This window comes from Callorhinchus milii, unplaced genomic scaffold (genome assembly GCF_018977255.1).
Source record: "Callorhinchus milii isolate IMCB2004 unplaced genomic scaffold, IMCB_Cmil_1.0 Scaffold28, whole genome shotgun sequence".
Classification (NCBI taxonomy): Eukaryota; Metazoa; Chordata; class Chondrichthyes; order Chimaeriformes; family Callorhinchidae; genus Callorhinchus; species Callorhinchus milii.
Window position 1 is genome coordinate 805,138 of NW_024704769.1, and position 18,862 is coordinate 823,999.

General features: G+C 45.3%; 1 protein-coding gene across 1 annotated transcript in view; it reads right to left on the reverse strand.

Moving 5' to 3' along the window:
• kat6a (K(lysine) acetyltransferase 6A) overlaps window positions 1-18,862 on the reverse strand; it is a 112,056-nt gene that overhangs the window by 48,886 nt on the left and 44,308 nt on the right. Inside the window, exons 5-8 of the mRNA XM_042344563.1 lie at window positions 13,744-13,825; window positions 11,030-11,162; window positions 8,354-8,637; window positions 7,305-7,423 (exon numbers count right to left, since the gene is read on the reverse strand). Of these exons, the coding sequence (XP_042200497.1) occupies window positions 7,305-7,423; window positions 8,354-8,637; window positions 11,030-11,162; window positions 13,744-13,825 (618 nt within the window). The remainder of the gene's footprint in view (window positions 1-7,304; window positions 7,424-8,353; window positions 8,638-11,029; window positions 11,163-13,743; window positions 13,826-18,862) is intronic.

Consider the following 18,862-nt stretch of genomic DNA (forward strand, 5'->3'; position numbering starts at 1 on the left):
GAGCTAAAAAGTGGAATCAATAATAATAATAATCCATACATTTGATACAGCGCCCTATCACGTCTCCAAGACATCTCAAATAGCTTCACAGAATATACTGTAAAGTGAATTGACTGTATATGTTGTGGGCCAAAGGCGGCAGCCAATTGCGCACAGCAGCGTCCCACAAACAGTCGTGGATTGAGTGACCTTATTTATTTGTTTGTTTATTTTGAAGGGGTTATTACCCCGGAAAAGCGATCTGCCAAACGTTTCGCCCTGATTCACAGAGTAAAAAAAGGCAAGAAAACACAACTGTTCTCAAGTCAATAAAAAAAATTGTATCTTCTAGTGTCAAGGTGACCGGCCACTGACTAGCACGACCCTCCCTAACTCCTTTTGGAAGTGGCCACAGCAAACAACAGATGAGATTGCTTATGCTGCGGGGATTGCTGGCAGAGAGAACTCCTTGCGCACAATGCTGTCGCTGCACACACAGACACTTGCCTCCGCTCAAGCATTGCACTAAAAGGACGGAGTAATCATGAGAAAGCTTCCCTACAGCCAAGAAGCCGGAACGTCTCCACAACACGTAGATTTTGAAGCCAAACTCCAGTTCCTGTTTGGCTGCTCCTGAAGCCTAGTGCAGTGTAGTTTCCTGCTTGATTGCACTGAGACCCACCACATTACTGACCTCCACCAAACTCACAACCACCCCTTTGGAAAGTCAGTCAGAGGTTTCCCCTTTTTTGTAACGTAATAATAACAACAATCCTCGCAATTGACACAGCGCCTTATCACGTCTTCGAGACGTCCCAAAGCGCTTCACAGAAGATACTGTAAAGTGTAGTGACTATATTTTGTGGGCGAAATTGCGGCAGCCAATTGCCCACAGCAACATCCCCACAAACACTAGTGGATTGAGTGACCAAATTATCAAAATTATTATTATAACTGCTTATAATCCTTCAATTAACACCTTCTGCCTGTTCTTGTGGTTGTTAAACAGCCCAGGGCACTGTTTTGCAGGAGTTTTCCTGGTGCCCTCCACACTGTCTCTCCTCAAATTAACCAAACATCCTTGCTGTGTGTGGGACATTGTGCAGGTGCTGATGAGCTGACGTGTTTAGCAGCTTAACATTCATCAGTATCTCATGCTATAAAGTGCCTTAAGAACATAAGAACATAAGAATTAGGAGCAGGAGTCGGCTATTCGGCCCTTCGTGCCTGTGCTCCGCCATTCAATAAGATCATGGCTGATCTTCTCACCTAACTCTGATTACCCGCCCTATCCCCATATCCCCTAATCCCTCTATTTTTCAAGAATCTATCAGTCTCAGCCTTGAAAATGTTCAAGGACTGAGCATCTACAGCCTTCTGGGGTAGTGAATTCCATAAGTTCACTACCCTCTGAGTGAAGAAATGTTTCCTCAACTCTGTTCTAAAAGGCTGACCCTTAATTTTAAGACTGTGACCCCTGGTTATAGATTCTCCCACCGGGGAAACAGACCCTCAGTGTCTACTTTATCAGCCCTTTAAGAATCTTATATGTTTCAATAAGATCTCCCCTAATTCTGTACTCTAGAGAATACAGCCCGAGTTTATTCAGCCTCTCCTCATAGGTCAGTCCCCTCATCCCAGGAACTAACCGAGTGAATCTACGCTGCACCCCCTCTCGGGCAAGTATGTCCTTTTTTAAATAAGGAGACCAAAACTGCACACAATACTCTCGGTGCGGTCTCACCAAAGCCCTATACAGTTGCAGCAAGACTTCCCTACTCTTGTATTCTAAACCTTTTGCAATGAACGCTAACTGCCGTTCGCCTTCTTAGTTGCTGCTGCACCTGCAAACTAACTTTTTGGGACTGGTGTACAAGGACACCCAAATCCCTTTGAATACTAACACTATCTAACTTCTCCCCTTCCAGAAAATAATCTGTTCTTTTATTCTTGCTACGAGCTGAATAATTTCACACTTGCTAACATTGAATTCCATCTGCCACCTACTTGCCCACTCCCCGCGCCTATCTATATCCCGTTGCAATCTTTTTGCATCATCCTGAGAGCTCACTCTGCTACCGAGTTTAGTATCATCCGCGAATTTAGACACATTACATTCAATGTCCTCGTCCAGATCATTGATGTAAATGGTAAATAGCTGAGGCCCAAGCACTGATCCTTGTGGCACTCCACTAGTTACATCTCCTGCCAATTCGAGAATGATCCGTTTATCACTACTCTCTGCTTTCTACCCGATAGCCACTCTTCTATCCATGTTAATATTTTCCCATTAATCCCGTGGGCCTTGATCTTGAGTAACAGCCTTTTGTGTGGCACCTTGTCAAATGCCTTCCTAAAATCCAAATATACCACATCTACTGGTTCCCCCTTATCCAACCTGCTGGATACATCCTCAAAAAATTCTAAAAGGTTAGTCAAGCATGACTTCCCTTTTGTAAAGCCATGTTGACTCTGCCTAATCTTTTTATGGTCTTCCAGGTATCCCATAACTACGTCTTTTATTAAGGACTCAAGAATTTTCCCTACAACTGACGTCAAACTAACTGGTCTATAGTTTTCCCTATTTTCTCTCCCACCCTTCTTAAATAGTGGAGTTACGTTTGCAATCTTCCAATCAATGGGAACTTTTCCAGTATCCACAGACTTTTGGAAGATTATAGACATGCCATCCACTATCTCAGTAGCCACCTCCTTTAAAACTCTCGGATGCAGGCCATCCGGTCCAGGGGATTTATCGGTTTTAAGACCCGACAATTTACCTAGAACCATCTCTTTACTAATGTTAATCTCCCTAAGTTGCTCGCTAACATTGTCTTCTTGGTCCTCTATTTTTGGTATGTTTCCAGTGTCTTCTACGGTGAAGACTGTAGAAAAATACTTGTTTAATGACTCTGCCATGTCTTTGTCCCCTATTATAATTCCTCCGGTCTCTGCCTGTAATGGACCCACATTCACCCTCGCTAGCCTTTTCCTCTTTATATATTTGTAAAAACTCTTGGAGTCTGTTTTTATGTTCTTTGCTAGTTTGCCCTCGTAATCTATTTTCTCCCTCTTGATCAATTTTTTGGTCCTCCTCTGTTGTTCCCTAAAGTTCTCCCAATCCTCGGGTTTACTACTCATCTTCGCTGTTTTATAGGCTTTTTCTTTTGATTTGATACTTTCCCTAACTGCTCTAGTTAGCCATGGCTGCACCACCTTTCCCATGGCATTCTTATTCCTCAAAGGAATATGTGCTCGTTGGGAATTTTGCACTATCTCCTTGAATGTCTGCCATTGCTGGTCTACCGTCAAATCTTTAAGTTTAGTCTCCCAGTTTATTCTGGCTAAATCCTCTCTCATACCAGCAAAGTTGGCTCGATTTAAATTGAAGACTTTTGCTTCAGACTTAACTACTTCCCTCTCTAACTTAACGCTAAATTCCATCATATTATGATCGCTTTGCCCGAGAGGAGCCTTAAGTTCCAGTTTGCTGATCAGCCCTGTTTCATTACACAAAACAAGGTCTAATATGGCTTGTTCCCTGGTCGGCTCCTCAGCATATTGATCTAGAAAATTATCTCTAATACATTCTATAAACTCCTCTTCTATGTTACCTTTCCCAATTTGGTTGTCCCAGTCTATGTGCAGGTTAAAATCACCCACAATTAGTGTCTTTCCTTTGCTACATGCTCCACTAATCTCTTGATTTATACCTTGAGCGATACTTTGACCACTGTTTGGGGGTCTATAAACTACTCCCACTATAGTTTTCTGCCCCTTGAAGTTACGTATCTCTACCCATACTGACTCTACATCTTGCTTTTCAGATTTAAAATCTTTCCTCTCTACTGTTTTTATCCCATCCTTTATTAGCAGGGCCACTCCCCCTCCTCGTTTACCACATCGCCTATCTTTCCTATATACCACGTAGCCGGGAATATTCAGTTCCCATCCCTGATCACCCTGTAACCATGTCTCGGTGATGGCTACTAGATCATACCGGTTTGTCTCTATTTGTGCAACTAATTCATCTATCTTGTTACGAATGCTTCGTGCATTCAGATATAGTGCCCTTAATTCTGACTTCCGGCTATTAACCCTATTCACCAGCACTCTATCACTGTACTTCCTTTCCCGGCTTGACACACTTTGCTCTTCTCCCTTGTTAATCTGCTCTCTTGCTTTTGTTGATCTCAAGTTTAACTGTGGTGGTCTATACTTTACTATGTTTTTACCTTCCCCCCCTTAGTAGTTTAAAGCCCTTTCTACCTCCCTATTTATTCGCGTAGCCAGGACATTTGTCCCAGCCCTATTTAGGTGGAGCCCATTTCTTTGGAAAAGCTCGCCTCTTCCCCAATACTCGTGCCAGTGGCCCATGAATTGGAATTCCTGCTCTCCGCACCACTCTTTTTGCCAGGCATTCAGATCCATGATCTTCTTTTGCCTGTACCAATTAGCTCCTGGCTCAGGTAACAGTCCCGATATCATCACTTTGGAAGTTCTATTCCTTAGTTTAATTCCCAATTCCCGGAACTCGCTCCTTAACTCGTCCCTACTGGTCCTACCAATATCATTGGTCCCTATATGTACCATTATGATTGGATCCTCTCCCTCATGCCTCAAATTTATCTCCAGCCCGGCGGTGACATCCTTCACCCTGGCCCCAGGAAGACAACAGAGTCTTCTTGTCTCCCTGCTACGGCTACAGAAAACTGCATCAGTCCTCCCGACTGTCTCATCCCCAATAAGAATTACATTTTTAACCTCCTGAGACCTTTACACATGAAATGGTCCTGTATCAAGTACAAGTGTTGTAATAATTGAAACATCTGCAGTTATTTATACCACAAACCAGATGTCAAATCTATGGTGGCATTTTTGGAGAGTGCAATAATTTGTATTTGTTTAATTGGCCTAGGAGCTTCAACCACCCGCCCCCAGCTACTGATAACAATCCTTCCATTTGATATAGCGCTTTATCTTCAAGACGTCTCAAAGCACATCATAGAATATACTGTAAAGTGAATTAACTGTATATTTTGTGGGCGAAACGCAGCAGCCGATTGCGTACAGCAGTTTCCCACTAACAGTCATGGATTGAGTGACCAAATTATCAAAACATTTTTGAAGGGATTATTACCCCCAGAAAAGCAATTCGCTAATTGTCTAACAACCAGGTTCCTACTTACTGCTAGGTAAACAGAGGCATGTGGAGTAAGGAAACTTGTCCTGCCGGGAATCAAACCCAGGTCTTCTCACTTGCGAGGTGAGTGCTCTAACCAACACACTACAGGACTCCACATTCGACAAGTGTAGACTAGGACCAGATCAATCTGTTGTCTCACATTGATCTGAATGAATATTGAATGAATAATGAATCAAAATAATCTATAATAATTTTAAAAATATTGAATATAATAAATAATCAAAATAATCACTGTACAATCGGGTTGAAGTGGACAACAACAAGGGGTCGGTTGAGTGTTGGGAGAAGAAGACAAATCAAAAATTAAGGCATTGTATCAAATGCAAGGATTATTGTGGAGTCCTATAGTTTAGTGGTTAGAGCACTCACCTTGCCGTTTCCTTACTCCACGCGCCTGTTTGCCTCTTTACAGTGTATCCTGTGAAGCGCTTTGAGACGGCTAGAAGATTATTGTTGTTGTTATTATAAATAGGTCGGTCAGGAGCTCATAGGATAATCTAGAAGTGAAATGAAAAACTTTCTACAATATAGGGACGTGGAGCCAGGGTTCCTGCAACAGTAGATGAGCTAGCAAACTAATAAGTAGAGCTAATGTGAGTGAACTTCTCACTTCTGCACTGTACATTCACCCTGTGGTCTGCCAAGCGAGCCTGTGGTTTCTGACACACACATATGCACATCTCCCTCGCCACCTTCAAGACCCACCTCAAGATCCTCCTCTTCATCCGTGCTTTTGATCTCCCTGCTTCCCCCCCTGCGCTCCACCCTCCCCCACCCCGAGCCCCAGCTGCCTGTTCAGCGCCTTGGGACGTCCTCCTGACGTGGAAGGCGCTTTACACATGTAATTTTGTTGCTGTTGTTGCTAATAATTCTTTACCGTCATTCTCACAAGTTACAACTGAACGAGATCTGTCTGGTCTTTCTTTTAACAGCCAACCCCCAAGTTGTGACCACAGCACAGAACTTTCCACTTACTGCAATCCTCTCTTCAGAGGCGCCAGGTCAACTCAAAGATCTATTTATGTTTAAAAGGCTCAACTGTAAATTAATATCAAGACTTCAAAAGGCAGCGACTCTCCTCCAAATCTCAAAATATGCTCTCGTTTGTGGTAACGTCAGTAGATTTCTGTCCTAATAGGATTGCGAGACTGTGATACACGGCGTGCCGATGTACGAGTCTATTGGGTCAAACGTTTTGTGCGATTACACCATGCCCTCTCTCCAGTGAAGAGTGTGGAGAGAAATCAATCCTCTGTGCTTAATAATCTTAGTCTGAGTTCTCCTCGGAACCCAGGAACAGGAGTAGGCCATTCAGGATCTTGAACCTGTCCTATCATTCTATTAGATCATGGCTGATCCTTGTTCTAGCCAGGCTCCACTGGCTCTCTACCGTTGAACTGATCGATTTCAAGTTCCTAACACTTGTTTTCAAATCCCTTCACTCCCTGGAACCTCCCTATTTCTCCGACCTGCTCACCCCCAACCCACAACCTGCTGCCTCCACTCGACTGGCTCGGGCCTCCTGCTTGTCCCTCGAGCCCTCCATTCCACCATCTTCAGCTCACGCCTAAAGACCTTCCTCTTCGATCTGTGCCTATGGTCACTTCCTCCCTCCCACTAGCTCGGCGTCGTGCTCCGCCACTGCCAAACGCTCTGGGTGGCTATACAAGTGCAAGTTCTTGTCGTTGATACCCTTATATAATCCTCCTAGTCATTGTTTGATATCAGCTGGTGTGTTTCCATTTTGTGTCACAGTACAAAGTGAGAAACTATCTGGAGAAGATCATCCTAATCATCTCAGTGCATCTCAATTTGCTGCAAGTCTTAGAAAAGTTGATCCTCGCTAAGAAACAGATAAAAATACCCGGATACAAAGTGTTGTTTGAACAGAATGTCACCAAGAAATGACCACATAGTGCTTTGGAACTCTCTCCTCCAATCTCCCCTCCTCATGCCCTCCTTCCCCTCTTTTAGATCACAACTGAAGACATTCCTCTTCGACCATGCTAACGGTCACCTCCTCCCTCCTACTCTGCGTAAGGTTCGCCACGGTTAAGCGCTCTGAGACGCTGCCCAGCTTGAAGGGCAAGTTGTTGTTATTTGGCACAGTGTGTCTCACCTCCAGCGCTAGATCCTGAACGTGCTGAAATAGTTCCAGGTCTTTCTCGGTCACAACATCTTTGCTCAGAAGTTGATCGTCTTCGCTTTCTCGTTTGCAGCCCCACGAGTCCTGATTGTCTACAGATTTAGAACAAGACAGCAGGTTAGACTGTGTACCTTCACGCTTGCCTACAAAATAAAAAGTCACCACACTCATAAAGAAAATTCTGTGAAGCCTTTGAGACGTTTTGACAACTTGATAAGGCACCATATCAAACAGAAGGATTATAATAATAATCCTTGCATTTAATATAGTGCCTTATCACATCTTCGAGACGTCTGAAAGCGCTTTACAGGATACACTGTAGGGTGAAATGGATGTATAGTTTGTGGGCGAAACACGGCAGCCAATTGTCCAGTTAAATGAAATGTAGAAGGGACAAGGTAACAAACAAGGAGATAACTCTGACTCTGCTAGAGTGATTGTGAGCATTAAATATTAGGGGTGTTGGTTCCTTTAATAAAATGGGTATCATTTCAATGAGAGGACAATTCCCACAATTATCTGGTGGGATTATTATAGGGCGTCAGTTACGAACAAATTGAGCAGCAACTTAGTGCAATGAAACCCTATATAGGACTGAGCATACAGGGGTTATTAATAATAATAATCCTTGCGTTTTGATATTGCACCTTACCAAGTTTTTGAGTCGTCTCAAAGTGCCTTGAATAATATAATGTAGAGGGGATTGCCTTGTGTATTTGTGGGCCAATTGCTCACAGCAGTGTCACACAATCAGACTGTGGTCTGCGTGACCAAACAATTATTTTAAGTGAGGAATTATCCCTAGAAAATATATCTGCCAATCGACTAACAACCGGGTTCCTACTTGCTGCCAGGTAAACAGAGGTGAGCGTGTGTGTGTGTTTCGGTATGTGTAGAGTAAGCAAATACGCCTGAGGTTTCACCCTGACCCGCCCGGGAATTGAACCCCAGAATCTCTCGCCTGCAAGGTGAGCGCACTAAGTGCTTCACTACGGGACTCCTCGACGAGGCGTGGCCATTACCTGCGGGCCACATGCCGCCGTCAGAAGTGCTCGATTTCCGTGGCCCCTTTTTCTTGAGCCGGTATTGCTCGGCCAAGTCCAGAGCTTCGCCTCGCGGCTTCCGCCCGTCGGGAGAAGGGGTGAAGAATTTGCTAAGGCCGTCGATGAGCCCTTTGGTTTTCTTGTTCATTTTCAGACCGGAGCTGTGGGTGTTCTGGGTGTGCTCGGCCATACCGGCGATTTTGCGCTTGCGGCCTCGCCCGGGACATCGCCTCTCTTTGTCGAACGGTGGAGTATTTTTCGAGCTGGTAGGAGGAAGGGAGAGAGAAACAATTAGCAGGACTTTTGTTTAGGAAATAATAATAGCAATAATAATAATCCCTGCGTTTGATAACAATTTTAAAAACATCTTTAAGCGGTTCACAGGAAGTTACTGTCATAACAATTATCCTTGCATTTGATATAGTGCCTTATCACGTCTTCGAGACGTCTCAATGAGGGCAGGGCAAAACTTTGGGTAAGTTGCTTTACTCCACACACACACGCCTCTGTTTACCTAGCAATAAGTAGGAACCCGGTTGTTAATCAATTGGCGGATCGCTTTTCCGGGGATAAGAATCCCATAAAAACAATAAATAAACTTTTAAAAATCAGAATAATTTGATCACTCAATCCACGACCATTGCTGCTGTGAGCAATCGGTTGCTGTATTTCATCCACAAAATATACAGTTGATTCACTTAAAGCGCTATATCAAATGGAAGGATTATTATCAGTAGCTGGGGGCGGGTGGTTGAAGCTCCTAGGCCAATTAAACAAATGCAAATTATTGCACTCTCCAAAAATGCCACCGTAGATTTGACATCTGGTTTGTGGTATAAATAACTGCAGATGTTTCAATTATTACAACACTTGTACTTGATACAGGACCATTTCATGTGTAAAGGTCTCAAGGCACTTTATAGCATGAGATACTGATGAATGTTAAGCTGCTAAACATGTCAGTTCATTAGCACCTGCACAATGTCCCACACACAGCAAGTATGTTTGGTTAATTTGAGGAGAGACAGTGTGGAGGGCACCAGGAAAACGCCCTACAAAACAGTGCCCTGGGCTGTTTAACAACCACAAGAGCAGGCAGAATGTGTTACAGCTTATTTGAAGGATGGCACATCCCACAAAGCAGAATATTTGCATTGATATAGCGTCTTATCATGTTATTGAAACGACTCAAAGCACTTCACAGAATATATTGTGAAGTGGATTGTGTATTTTGTGGGTGAAACTGCGCACAGCAGTGTCCCACAAACAGTGGTGGATTGAGCTAACAAATTATTTATGAAGGTATTATTACCTCCGGAAAGCGATCCACCATTTGACGAACAACCCGGTTCGGGAGGTGTGAGGAGCAAGGAAACCTGCCGAAGGTTTCGCCCTACCAGGAATCAAACTCAGGTCCTCTCGCTTGTGAAGCGAGTAAGCTAACCAATATTAGACTGTATATTTCGGCCACAAAATATACAGTCAATTCACTTCACTTTATTTTTTGAAGTGGTTTGAGACGTCTTGAAGACATGATAAGGATTATTATTCTTAATAACAACTTTGCTACAGTTCTGCTCTGTAAACGTAGATTGTGATCTCAAATTCTGGTCCGGATGTGAAATCTGTAACCTTGTGATGCTGAGGGTCAATAGCTCTACTAATTGAGGCTCACATATAACCTTCAAACCTTGTCGATTTGTTTGGCTTATTCTCAAAGCTCGAGTGGTAATTTGTCTTTGACAGGGTACAGGAGCAGATGCGTGCTTGCGTATGTTTGGACCAGCATGTGATTTTCATCACAGAGGCTTTGCTGACACACTGAGCGATCGTGTGGCTTCCAATCCCAGGTGTGAATAGGGAGACCTGAAAGCGAGGCATTTCTGTTCTCACATTACAGATATCAAAGCCAGCAGACAGTGCTTGTGTAATAGAGAATAGTTTGGTAATCATTGCAAAACCATAACTTAAAGCAGCATCACCACTGGGCATCTCGTCAACAACCCAACAACCACAAAAACACATTACATTTACACAGCGCCTTTCACGTCAGGAGGACGTCCCAAAGTGCTGTACAGTCAGGAATTTGTACCTGAGCTGGGGATTGGGATCAGGAGGGGTGGAGGGCAGGGAGGGTGCGGATAGGGTGACTGAACGGGAAGACGAAGAGGAGGGTCTTGAGACATGCCTTGAACGAGGCGAGGGAGGTAGCGAGGCAAAAGGACTGTGGGATAGAGTTGCAGAGGGTGCAGGTTGGGCGGGAGACCTGGAGCAGGCCAGAACCTGCTGAGCGGAGGGAGCGGACAATTTGATATGAGGTTAGCAGGTCACAGAGGTAGGAGGTAGGAGGGGGCGAGGCCATGGAGGGCTTTGAAGGCCAGGACGAGGAGTTTGAACTTTATCCTCCTGGGGATGGGGAGCCAATGGAGCCGGGCTGGCGAGGGTGGGGGTGATGGGGGTCAGGGAGCCTGGTGAGGAAGAGGACACGAGCTTCAGAGTTCTGGGTGATCTGCAGCTTGTGGAGGGAAGAAATGGGAAGGCCGACAAGCAGGGCATTGGTGCTCATGATCAGGAATCGCATGGCATGCCACACACTGCACAAACCGAAGAGCGCAGTCTTTAAACATCGCTGCTTTTATCCTTCAAAATACTTACACTGCCTTCTTCTTTAATCTGTTTTTCGAGTGTCCTATTGACGTGACGTAGCGTCGTTTAATCTGTACCGCTCTCTTGTGTAACAGTTTTCTTCCCTTTTTCCGCGGCCGACAAATCTGGCACACCCACATTCCTGGAGCAAAGGAAAGACAAGATTCATTTCTCAGCATGGCTGCCTCACATCGGCTCCAAGGCATCTCCCATCATTTCCGCAGATGAAATGAACTGTTCACAAATGTTGAAAAGAAAAACACAAATCGCGCACACAAATCTTTAAAGGGCGATTTGATTACTGTCTTAAGGATTCTAAAGGGGTTAGATAATGTAGTACACAATAAGCTGTTTTATCTTATACTGAGCAGTAGAACCAGAGGACACGGCTGCAATTGAAGGGGAGTAAATTCAGAACAAATCTGCGGAAACACTACTTCAGTGCGTGAGAAGTAAACGTATGGAACAGGCTCCCGAGGGAGACAGACGGTGGAAGCAGAAACTGTTGTTTGTTTTGAGAACAAATGAGATCGATTTCTGTTAGGAAATAATATCTGGGGATACAGTATATAGTTTGGGACACGACATGTCAAGCGACTGCCAGGATGGTGGAAGATGAACTGGATGGACCTTGGTCTCACCTAGCAAATTTTTATGTCTTATCTTCCAAAGAAATGTCTGAAATCTCAATAAAGCCCTGTATAATGTTAGAATGTGGCATGATGAAAGCGTAAGATTAAACAATTGTGGGAGCTAGATCCAAAGTTTTTCCAGGTTAATCATAACAACACACAAATTATGTTTGTTTTGCGCCTTTTACCTCAGGAAGACGTCCCAAGGTGCTAGACAGTCGGGGATTTAGACCCGAGCAGGGGGTTGGGATTAGGAGGGGAGGAGGGCAGAGAGAGGAGGGTGACCGAAGGAGTGCTTGAAGAGGAGGGTCTTGAGACATGCCTTGAAGGAGGCAAGGAAGGGAGCGAGGCGGAGGGACTGTGGGATGGAGTTCCAAAGGCAGAGAGGCTGAAGGATTGCTCGCTGATGGTGGGGCGGGGGGTCGGGAGGGGGACGTGGAGCAGGCCGGTCACTTGTTAAACATTTGTTAAACATAGAAAGACTTGCTAAATGTTGGGTGGCAGGGTGGATAATTTTATTCAGTTCCTGTCTGTAACGTGTTCTCAGTATGGCTCAGTGGTTAGAGCACTCGCTTTGCAAGTGAGAGACCTGAGTTCAATTCCAGGCAGAGGGCGAAACCTTGGGAAGGTTCCTTACTCCACACAGAGCCTAATAATAATCCCTCCAAAACCCCCCCCCCAAAAAAAAACAATAATAAATTGGTCATTTTCAATCTACGACTGTTTGTGGGACATTGCTGTGCGCAATTGGCTGCCGCGTTCGCCCACAAATATACAGTCAATTCACTTTACAGTATATTCTGTGAAGCGCTTTGGGACGTCCTCCCGACGTGAAAAGCACTATATCAAATGCAAGGATTATTATTATTATATTATTATATGCAGCCAGGAGAAATAATTCTGATGGAAAATTCCATGAGCACCCATCCTACCCCGTGCATCTCCTCTAATGGACTCACCAGCAGCCGTATTTACAACACATTCATCAAACTCAACCTCAGGGATGTGCCAGAGGTGCAGAGAGAAAAATCTTACATTGCAACCGGGACGATGGATACAGCAAGAAGGAGAAGGTCATATAAATTAATTGCGTACAGGCTGAGGGCACCTTAAATTATCGTGGAAATGTCCTACAAGACACAACGTAGCGGTCAATTCGTAACAGAAAGAGACGATCAACAATTAAGTTATGCCACCCTTTGGCTCTGCAGACGATGAGAACAGCTGTTTTACACTGTTGTTCGACCCTGTGTCTAATTTGTCTGAAATGATCTTCAAGGTGAAAGTAAGGACTTGCATTACTGCAAGAGACTGGATCAACAGTGGGAGGAAATAAAACACTCTCTACTCCTTCAATACGAGAGTTATATTTGCTGTATCTGTCACAGAAATCACACGGGTCCAATCTTTTGTTCAAAACTCACTCACTACTTTAGGAGAAAAATAAATGGAATGTCAGCAAATGTGACTTTCCTGCCTCCCAGTCCATCTATTCGGTCGGTCACCTTGCACCATATCCCTGCTGCCATTCTTAACCTTATGGTCTGGTCTGCAAGGTGAATTATAAGCACAGCCTTGTGGACTTATGGTGAGTCTCTCTCTGGCTGATGGGAAGCGCTCTGGGGTGCTACCCTGCGTGAGGGGCACTATATAAATGCAAGCTGTTGCTGCCGTGATTCTGAGACTCATTTCTTCCAAAAGCAAAGCAAGGTATGCGATTTTCCTCAATGCAACAACAAGAATAACTAGGTTTACACAGCGCCTTTCACGTCAGGAGGACATCCCAAGGCGCTGGACAGTCAGGGATTTGGACCCGAGCTGGGGGTTGGGATCAGGGGGTTGAGGGCGGGGAGTAGGAGGGTGACCGAAAGCGCGGTCGAAGAGGAGGATCTTGAGACGGGCCTTGAAAGAGACGATAGAGGGAGGAGGCGAGGAGAAGGGACCACGGGATGAAGTTCCAGAGAGGCTGAAAGCCTGACAGCAGATGGTGAGGACGGCGAGGCGAGGGGACATGGAGCAGGCCGGAGCCCGCTGAGCGAAGGGAACGGAGAGTTCTATATGCACTGCAGCAGGATTGTGCTGAAGGCTTACCTTTCGGCATCCTGGTGAGGGGTGGGTCACAGCACTCCATGTGGAATCCCCGATCACAAGAATCGCAGAACAGCATGTTGTCCTTCAAGAGAAGGAAATCACAAATGAAATAATGGCATTTAAAGAACAAACAACAACTTCCACTTATATTGCGCCCTCCACTCAAGGCAGCGTCTCAGAGCTCTTAACAGTGGCGGAGCTTGATTCCGAGCCGGTGGGAGTGGGGGGAGGTGGCCGTAAGCACAGTCGAAAAGGAAGATTTTCAGGCGAGACTTGAAAAGGGGAGGGGGGAGGGGGCGAGGCGGAGGGATTGAGGGAGAGTTTTGTAGCCTAGTGGCTGAATGCTGCAGAGAGCCCAAGGGACGAGCAGGAGGCTGGTGCCAGTCGAATGGAGGCCCCGTGGTGGATTGGGGAGTGAGGAGGTCGGAGAGGTAGGTAGGGAGGTGCCAGGGAGCGAAGGGATTTGAACACGAGTGTGAGGATCTTGAAGTCGATCTTGTAAGTTCGTAACAGTCATTGCTCAGTATGGAACAGGTGCACGATCTTCACAGAATCATATAGCGCAGAAGGTGGCCATTTGACCCATCGTGCCTGTGATGGCTCTTTGAAAGAGCTACCGACTATTCCCACTCTTCTGCTCTGAATGCTTTTCCTTTTCAAATATCTATCCTATTCCCTTTTAAAAGATGGAGCCAACGAAAGATCTTTGAAACTTGTGTTTGGCTGCAATAAACAGCCCATAGGCACGTGTAAGCAAGCAAGAGATCCTAGGTTCAATTCCTGGGCAGGACGAAATGTTGTGATGTGATTCCTTACTCCACACGGCTTTGTTTACCTAGCAGTAAGTTGGAACCCGGTTGTTAGTCGATTAGCAAGATCGCTTTTCTGAGGGTATTTAATCTCACAAAAAAAAAAATTTTTTTTTTTTTTTAAAAATCCACGACTGTTTGTGGGACACTGTTGTGCGCAATTGGCTGCCGCGTTTCTCCCACAAAATATACAGTCAATTCACATGTCAGCCTATTCTGTAAAACGCTTTGAGACGTCTCGAAGACTTGATAAGATGCTATATCAAATGCAAGGATTATTGTTATTATTATTTAGATAATGGCTCATTTCAAGAACTCCAAATAGACACTGAGATGTTAGACCACATTCACAATATGAAATCAAACCACAGATTGTATTTGCATTAATTGATTTATCAGTTCAATGCAGAAACAAGGACTAAATTTTCATGGCATCTCATAGCATTTCATGGGTAATGATCAGCAAGTTTAGTGGCTGTTTAGGGTTTAAGGGACTAAACACCTCTGTTTACCAGCAGTAAGTAGGAACCTGACTGTTAGTCGATTGGCAGATCGCTTTTCCGGGGGTAAAAATCTATCAAAGAAAAAAAAGGGCACTCAATCTGCGACGGTTTGTGGGCCACTGCTGTGCGTAATTGGCTGCCGTGTTTCGCCCACAAAATATAGTCAATTCACTTTACAGCATATTCTTTGAAGCGCTTTGTAATGCCTCGATTGACGTGATAAGGTGCAAAACCCAATGTAAGAATTATTGTTTTTATTATTATTGTTGTGCTCTCAATCCCTCTAGTCTCAACTTTAAGATAAAATCACTATAGCAGCCTGTGAACCACAACATTGTTCTATACAGAATCCCATCACAATTGCCTTTGAGTCTTCAAAGACGTTTTTAAAGTGACAAAATTTGCATGGTCTTCAGTTAATGTATTGTATATAAAAAAATTGTATATGAAGAGAGAAAAATTATATAATTTGATCTAGAAGGAGCTTCACTGCTGCTTTATCCTGTCATCCGAACCCACGGAGTGAATTTCTGCCTTATTAGCTTCTGGTAGATACCCAATATTCTACATCTTGTTCTATTTCTGACTCTGGTGTATTTCCCTCAGGGTAAAACCATTACCCTTGAGAACGCTGATAATTAAGAGCGGGAGCACAGAGCTGTGAGCTCAATGGCTCACTTACTTCACCAGAGTTCAAAGCTGATCATTCAGCTTTTACTCTCCTGTCACACAGTACACCTCACAGCCCACAACCGCTCCAATACACTGACTAGGGGTATCCATTTTGATTTAAATCATATTCCCAATTTACCAGTCTGCGTGTTCTGCGCAGATCGATTTTCCAAAAGTCCAGTGACAAAGTATTTTACATTTGTAACAATAACATTTAAAAAAAAAGAATAATTTGGTTGCTCAATCCCCGACTGTTTGTGGGATGTCGCTGTGCGCAATTGGCTGCTGTGTTTCGCCCACAAAATATACAGTCATTTCACTTTAACAATATATTCCATGACACGCTTTGAAGCAGCTCGAAGATGTGATAAGGTGCTACATGGATTATTATTACTATAATCACTATAAATGAACAGAAAATGCTGCAAAATCACTATAATAAAATGTAAGTGCTTTAAAATAACTCTGAGGAGCTCCTCATAACCTAAATTGACAGCTTCCCATTGCTCCTGGATATTTTACAATGAAATAGTAAATATACAGTTACTGTCTACAGGCGTGGAGTTGTTACAAACAGAATAAATGACAGCTCTAATTGCTCAGCACTCAGGAGAATGAATGATTCCAATATTTTCTTTTCTCCTCTGAAAGCTGCTCATTGAGATACCAACATGTTTGTGATGACATGTAATAATAAATACTGTAATAAATACAATACATACAGAATGATATTTGTGTCGCGCCTCTCATGTCGGGAGGACGTCCCAGGGCGCTGAACAGTCAGGGAGCTGGCCCCATCAGCGGGGGAGGGGGGGTGGGTTGGGGTAAGGGAGCATGGAGAGTAGGAAGCGTAGGAGGGCAGCTAAAGATACGGTCAAAGATGAGCGTCTTGAGATGTGCCTTGAAGGAGGCAGGGCAGGAGGGGGGGTGGGGGGGCAGCGGCGCGAGGGAAATGAAGGTGGGGTTCCAAACATGGGTGGGAGATGCTGAAGTAGAGAGGGGCAAGGCCTTGGAGGGCCTTGAAGAGGATGACAAGGATTTTGAATTCTATGCTCTGGGGATGGGGAGCCAGTGGAGCTGGCCGAGGGTGGGGGTGATGAGGTCACAGGGCCTGGTGCGGGAGAGGACACAAGCTGCAGAGTTCTGGATGATCTGCAGCTTGTGGAGGGAAGAGATGGGAAGGCTGACAAGCAGGGAGCTTCCGCAGTTGAGCCTAGATGTAATGACCATGCGAATGAGGGATTCGGCGGCCTGAGGGGTGAGGCAGCGGCAGAGTCGGGTGATGTTGCAGAGGTGGGGGAAGGCAGAGCAGGTCATGGCACAGATGTGGGGTAGAAAGGACAGTTGAGGGTCAAGCAAGACGCCAAGGTTCCGGACTGGCTTAGCAAGGTGGAGTGTGCAACCATGGATAGTAATGCTGTCGGTGTCTGAGGTGAGGAGGTGCTGACGAGAGCCAATCAGGAGAGTCTCCGTCTTGTAGAAAGTTAGCTCTCATCCAGAATTTGATGTCTGACAGATATTCTGTCAGGACAGCAGTGGGTTCTGGAGTCCACAGATAGAGTTGGGTGTCATCCGCAAACATGTGGAAGTTGACCCCATGTCTGCAGATGATGTCACCAAGAGGGAGCAGTACAAAATTAAATTTGTAAAGTGCCATTCACGTCAGAAGGACATCCCAAGGCGCTGGACAGTCAGGGGTGGGGGGGCTGGGGGAATCAAAGAGGGTGGAGGGCAGAGAGGGGAGCCGAAGGCATGGTCAAAGAGAAGGGTTTCAGGTTCCCTGAATCTGAACCATTTAACACAGAACCATGAATGAAGGTTGAGGTGAGAGAAGAGTGGAGGAGGATAGAGTGGTCAACTCTATCAAAGGCAGCAGAGAGGTCGAGGAGGACAAGGACTGGTCACAGATGGACAGAATGTCACTTGTCACTTTGGCCAAGGCAGTTTCTGTGCTGTGTTCACGGAAACCTGATTGGAGGGATTCGTATATAGGGAGTGGCGGGAAAGGAAGTAGCAATGCTGGGACGCAACTACACATTGAAGGACCTTGAAAATAAAAGAGAGGTTGGAGAGGAGTGGGTAGTTGATGGGTCCAGGGAAGGTATTTTAAGGGTGGGGGAAGGCAGAGCTGTTTTGAAAGGGGTGGGAACGGTCCCAGTGGACAGGGAGAGGTTTATAATGTCTGTGAGAAGAGGGGCAAGGAAGTGGAGCTAGGAGGTAAGGACAGAGGTAGGGATGCGGTCAGAAGAGTAGGTGGTGAGTTTCATGTGGGTTATAGTGGTGGTGAGAGAGGAATGAGAGATGGGTTCCAAGAGTGTGAGGAAGAGATGGGCTTGAGGTAGAGGGGCTGAGTGGATCCCCTCAATTTTGTTTTCATGGAAGTCCAGCATCTCCTCGCAGCTGGAGTTGGAGGAGAGGATGGATGAGGTGTGAGAGGGTGGGCGAAGGAGCTGGTTGGTGATGGAGAAGAGGACCCTGGGATTGTCCTTGGCCTCCAAGATTATCTTGTAGAAGGACTATTCAGCAGAGATGAGAATGGAACGATAAGTTTTGATGAGGTCCAGCCAGATTTGCCGATGTACTGTTAAAATAGATTTGAGTCAGGTGCGTCTCTTGAGGGAGCGGAGGTCGCTGGTGTACCAGGGTGAATTACCTGAGAAGGAGGTGGTTCAGGAAGTGAGGGGGATAAGAGCATTGAAACTGGCGGAGAAGGAGTTGTGGAGGACAGTGACTGATTTGCCCCACTGCTGCTGCTCCTGGTTACCTCTCGACTCGGTCTCGAATCAGCTCCCGGTCACACTCACCCGCCCTGCCCTCCTTCTCCGACGCCTCTCAGTTTCCATAGCCACTTGCCCCCTCTCGTCTCCCTCACATCTGCCTTTATAAATAAATCCTTTATTATCAAATCCTTGCATTTGATACAGCGCCTTATCAGGTCTTCGATGTGCCTCAAAGCGCTTCACAGAGTATACTGTAAAGTGAATTGACTGCATATAATATGGGCAAAACGTGGCAGCCATTTGCACACAGCAGTGTTCCACGAACAGCTGTGGGTTGAGTGACCGAATTAATATTATTATTATTTTAAGGGATTACCAACCCCGGAAAAGTGATCCGCCAGTCAACTACCAACCA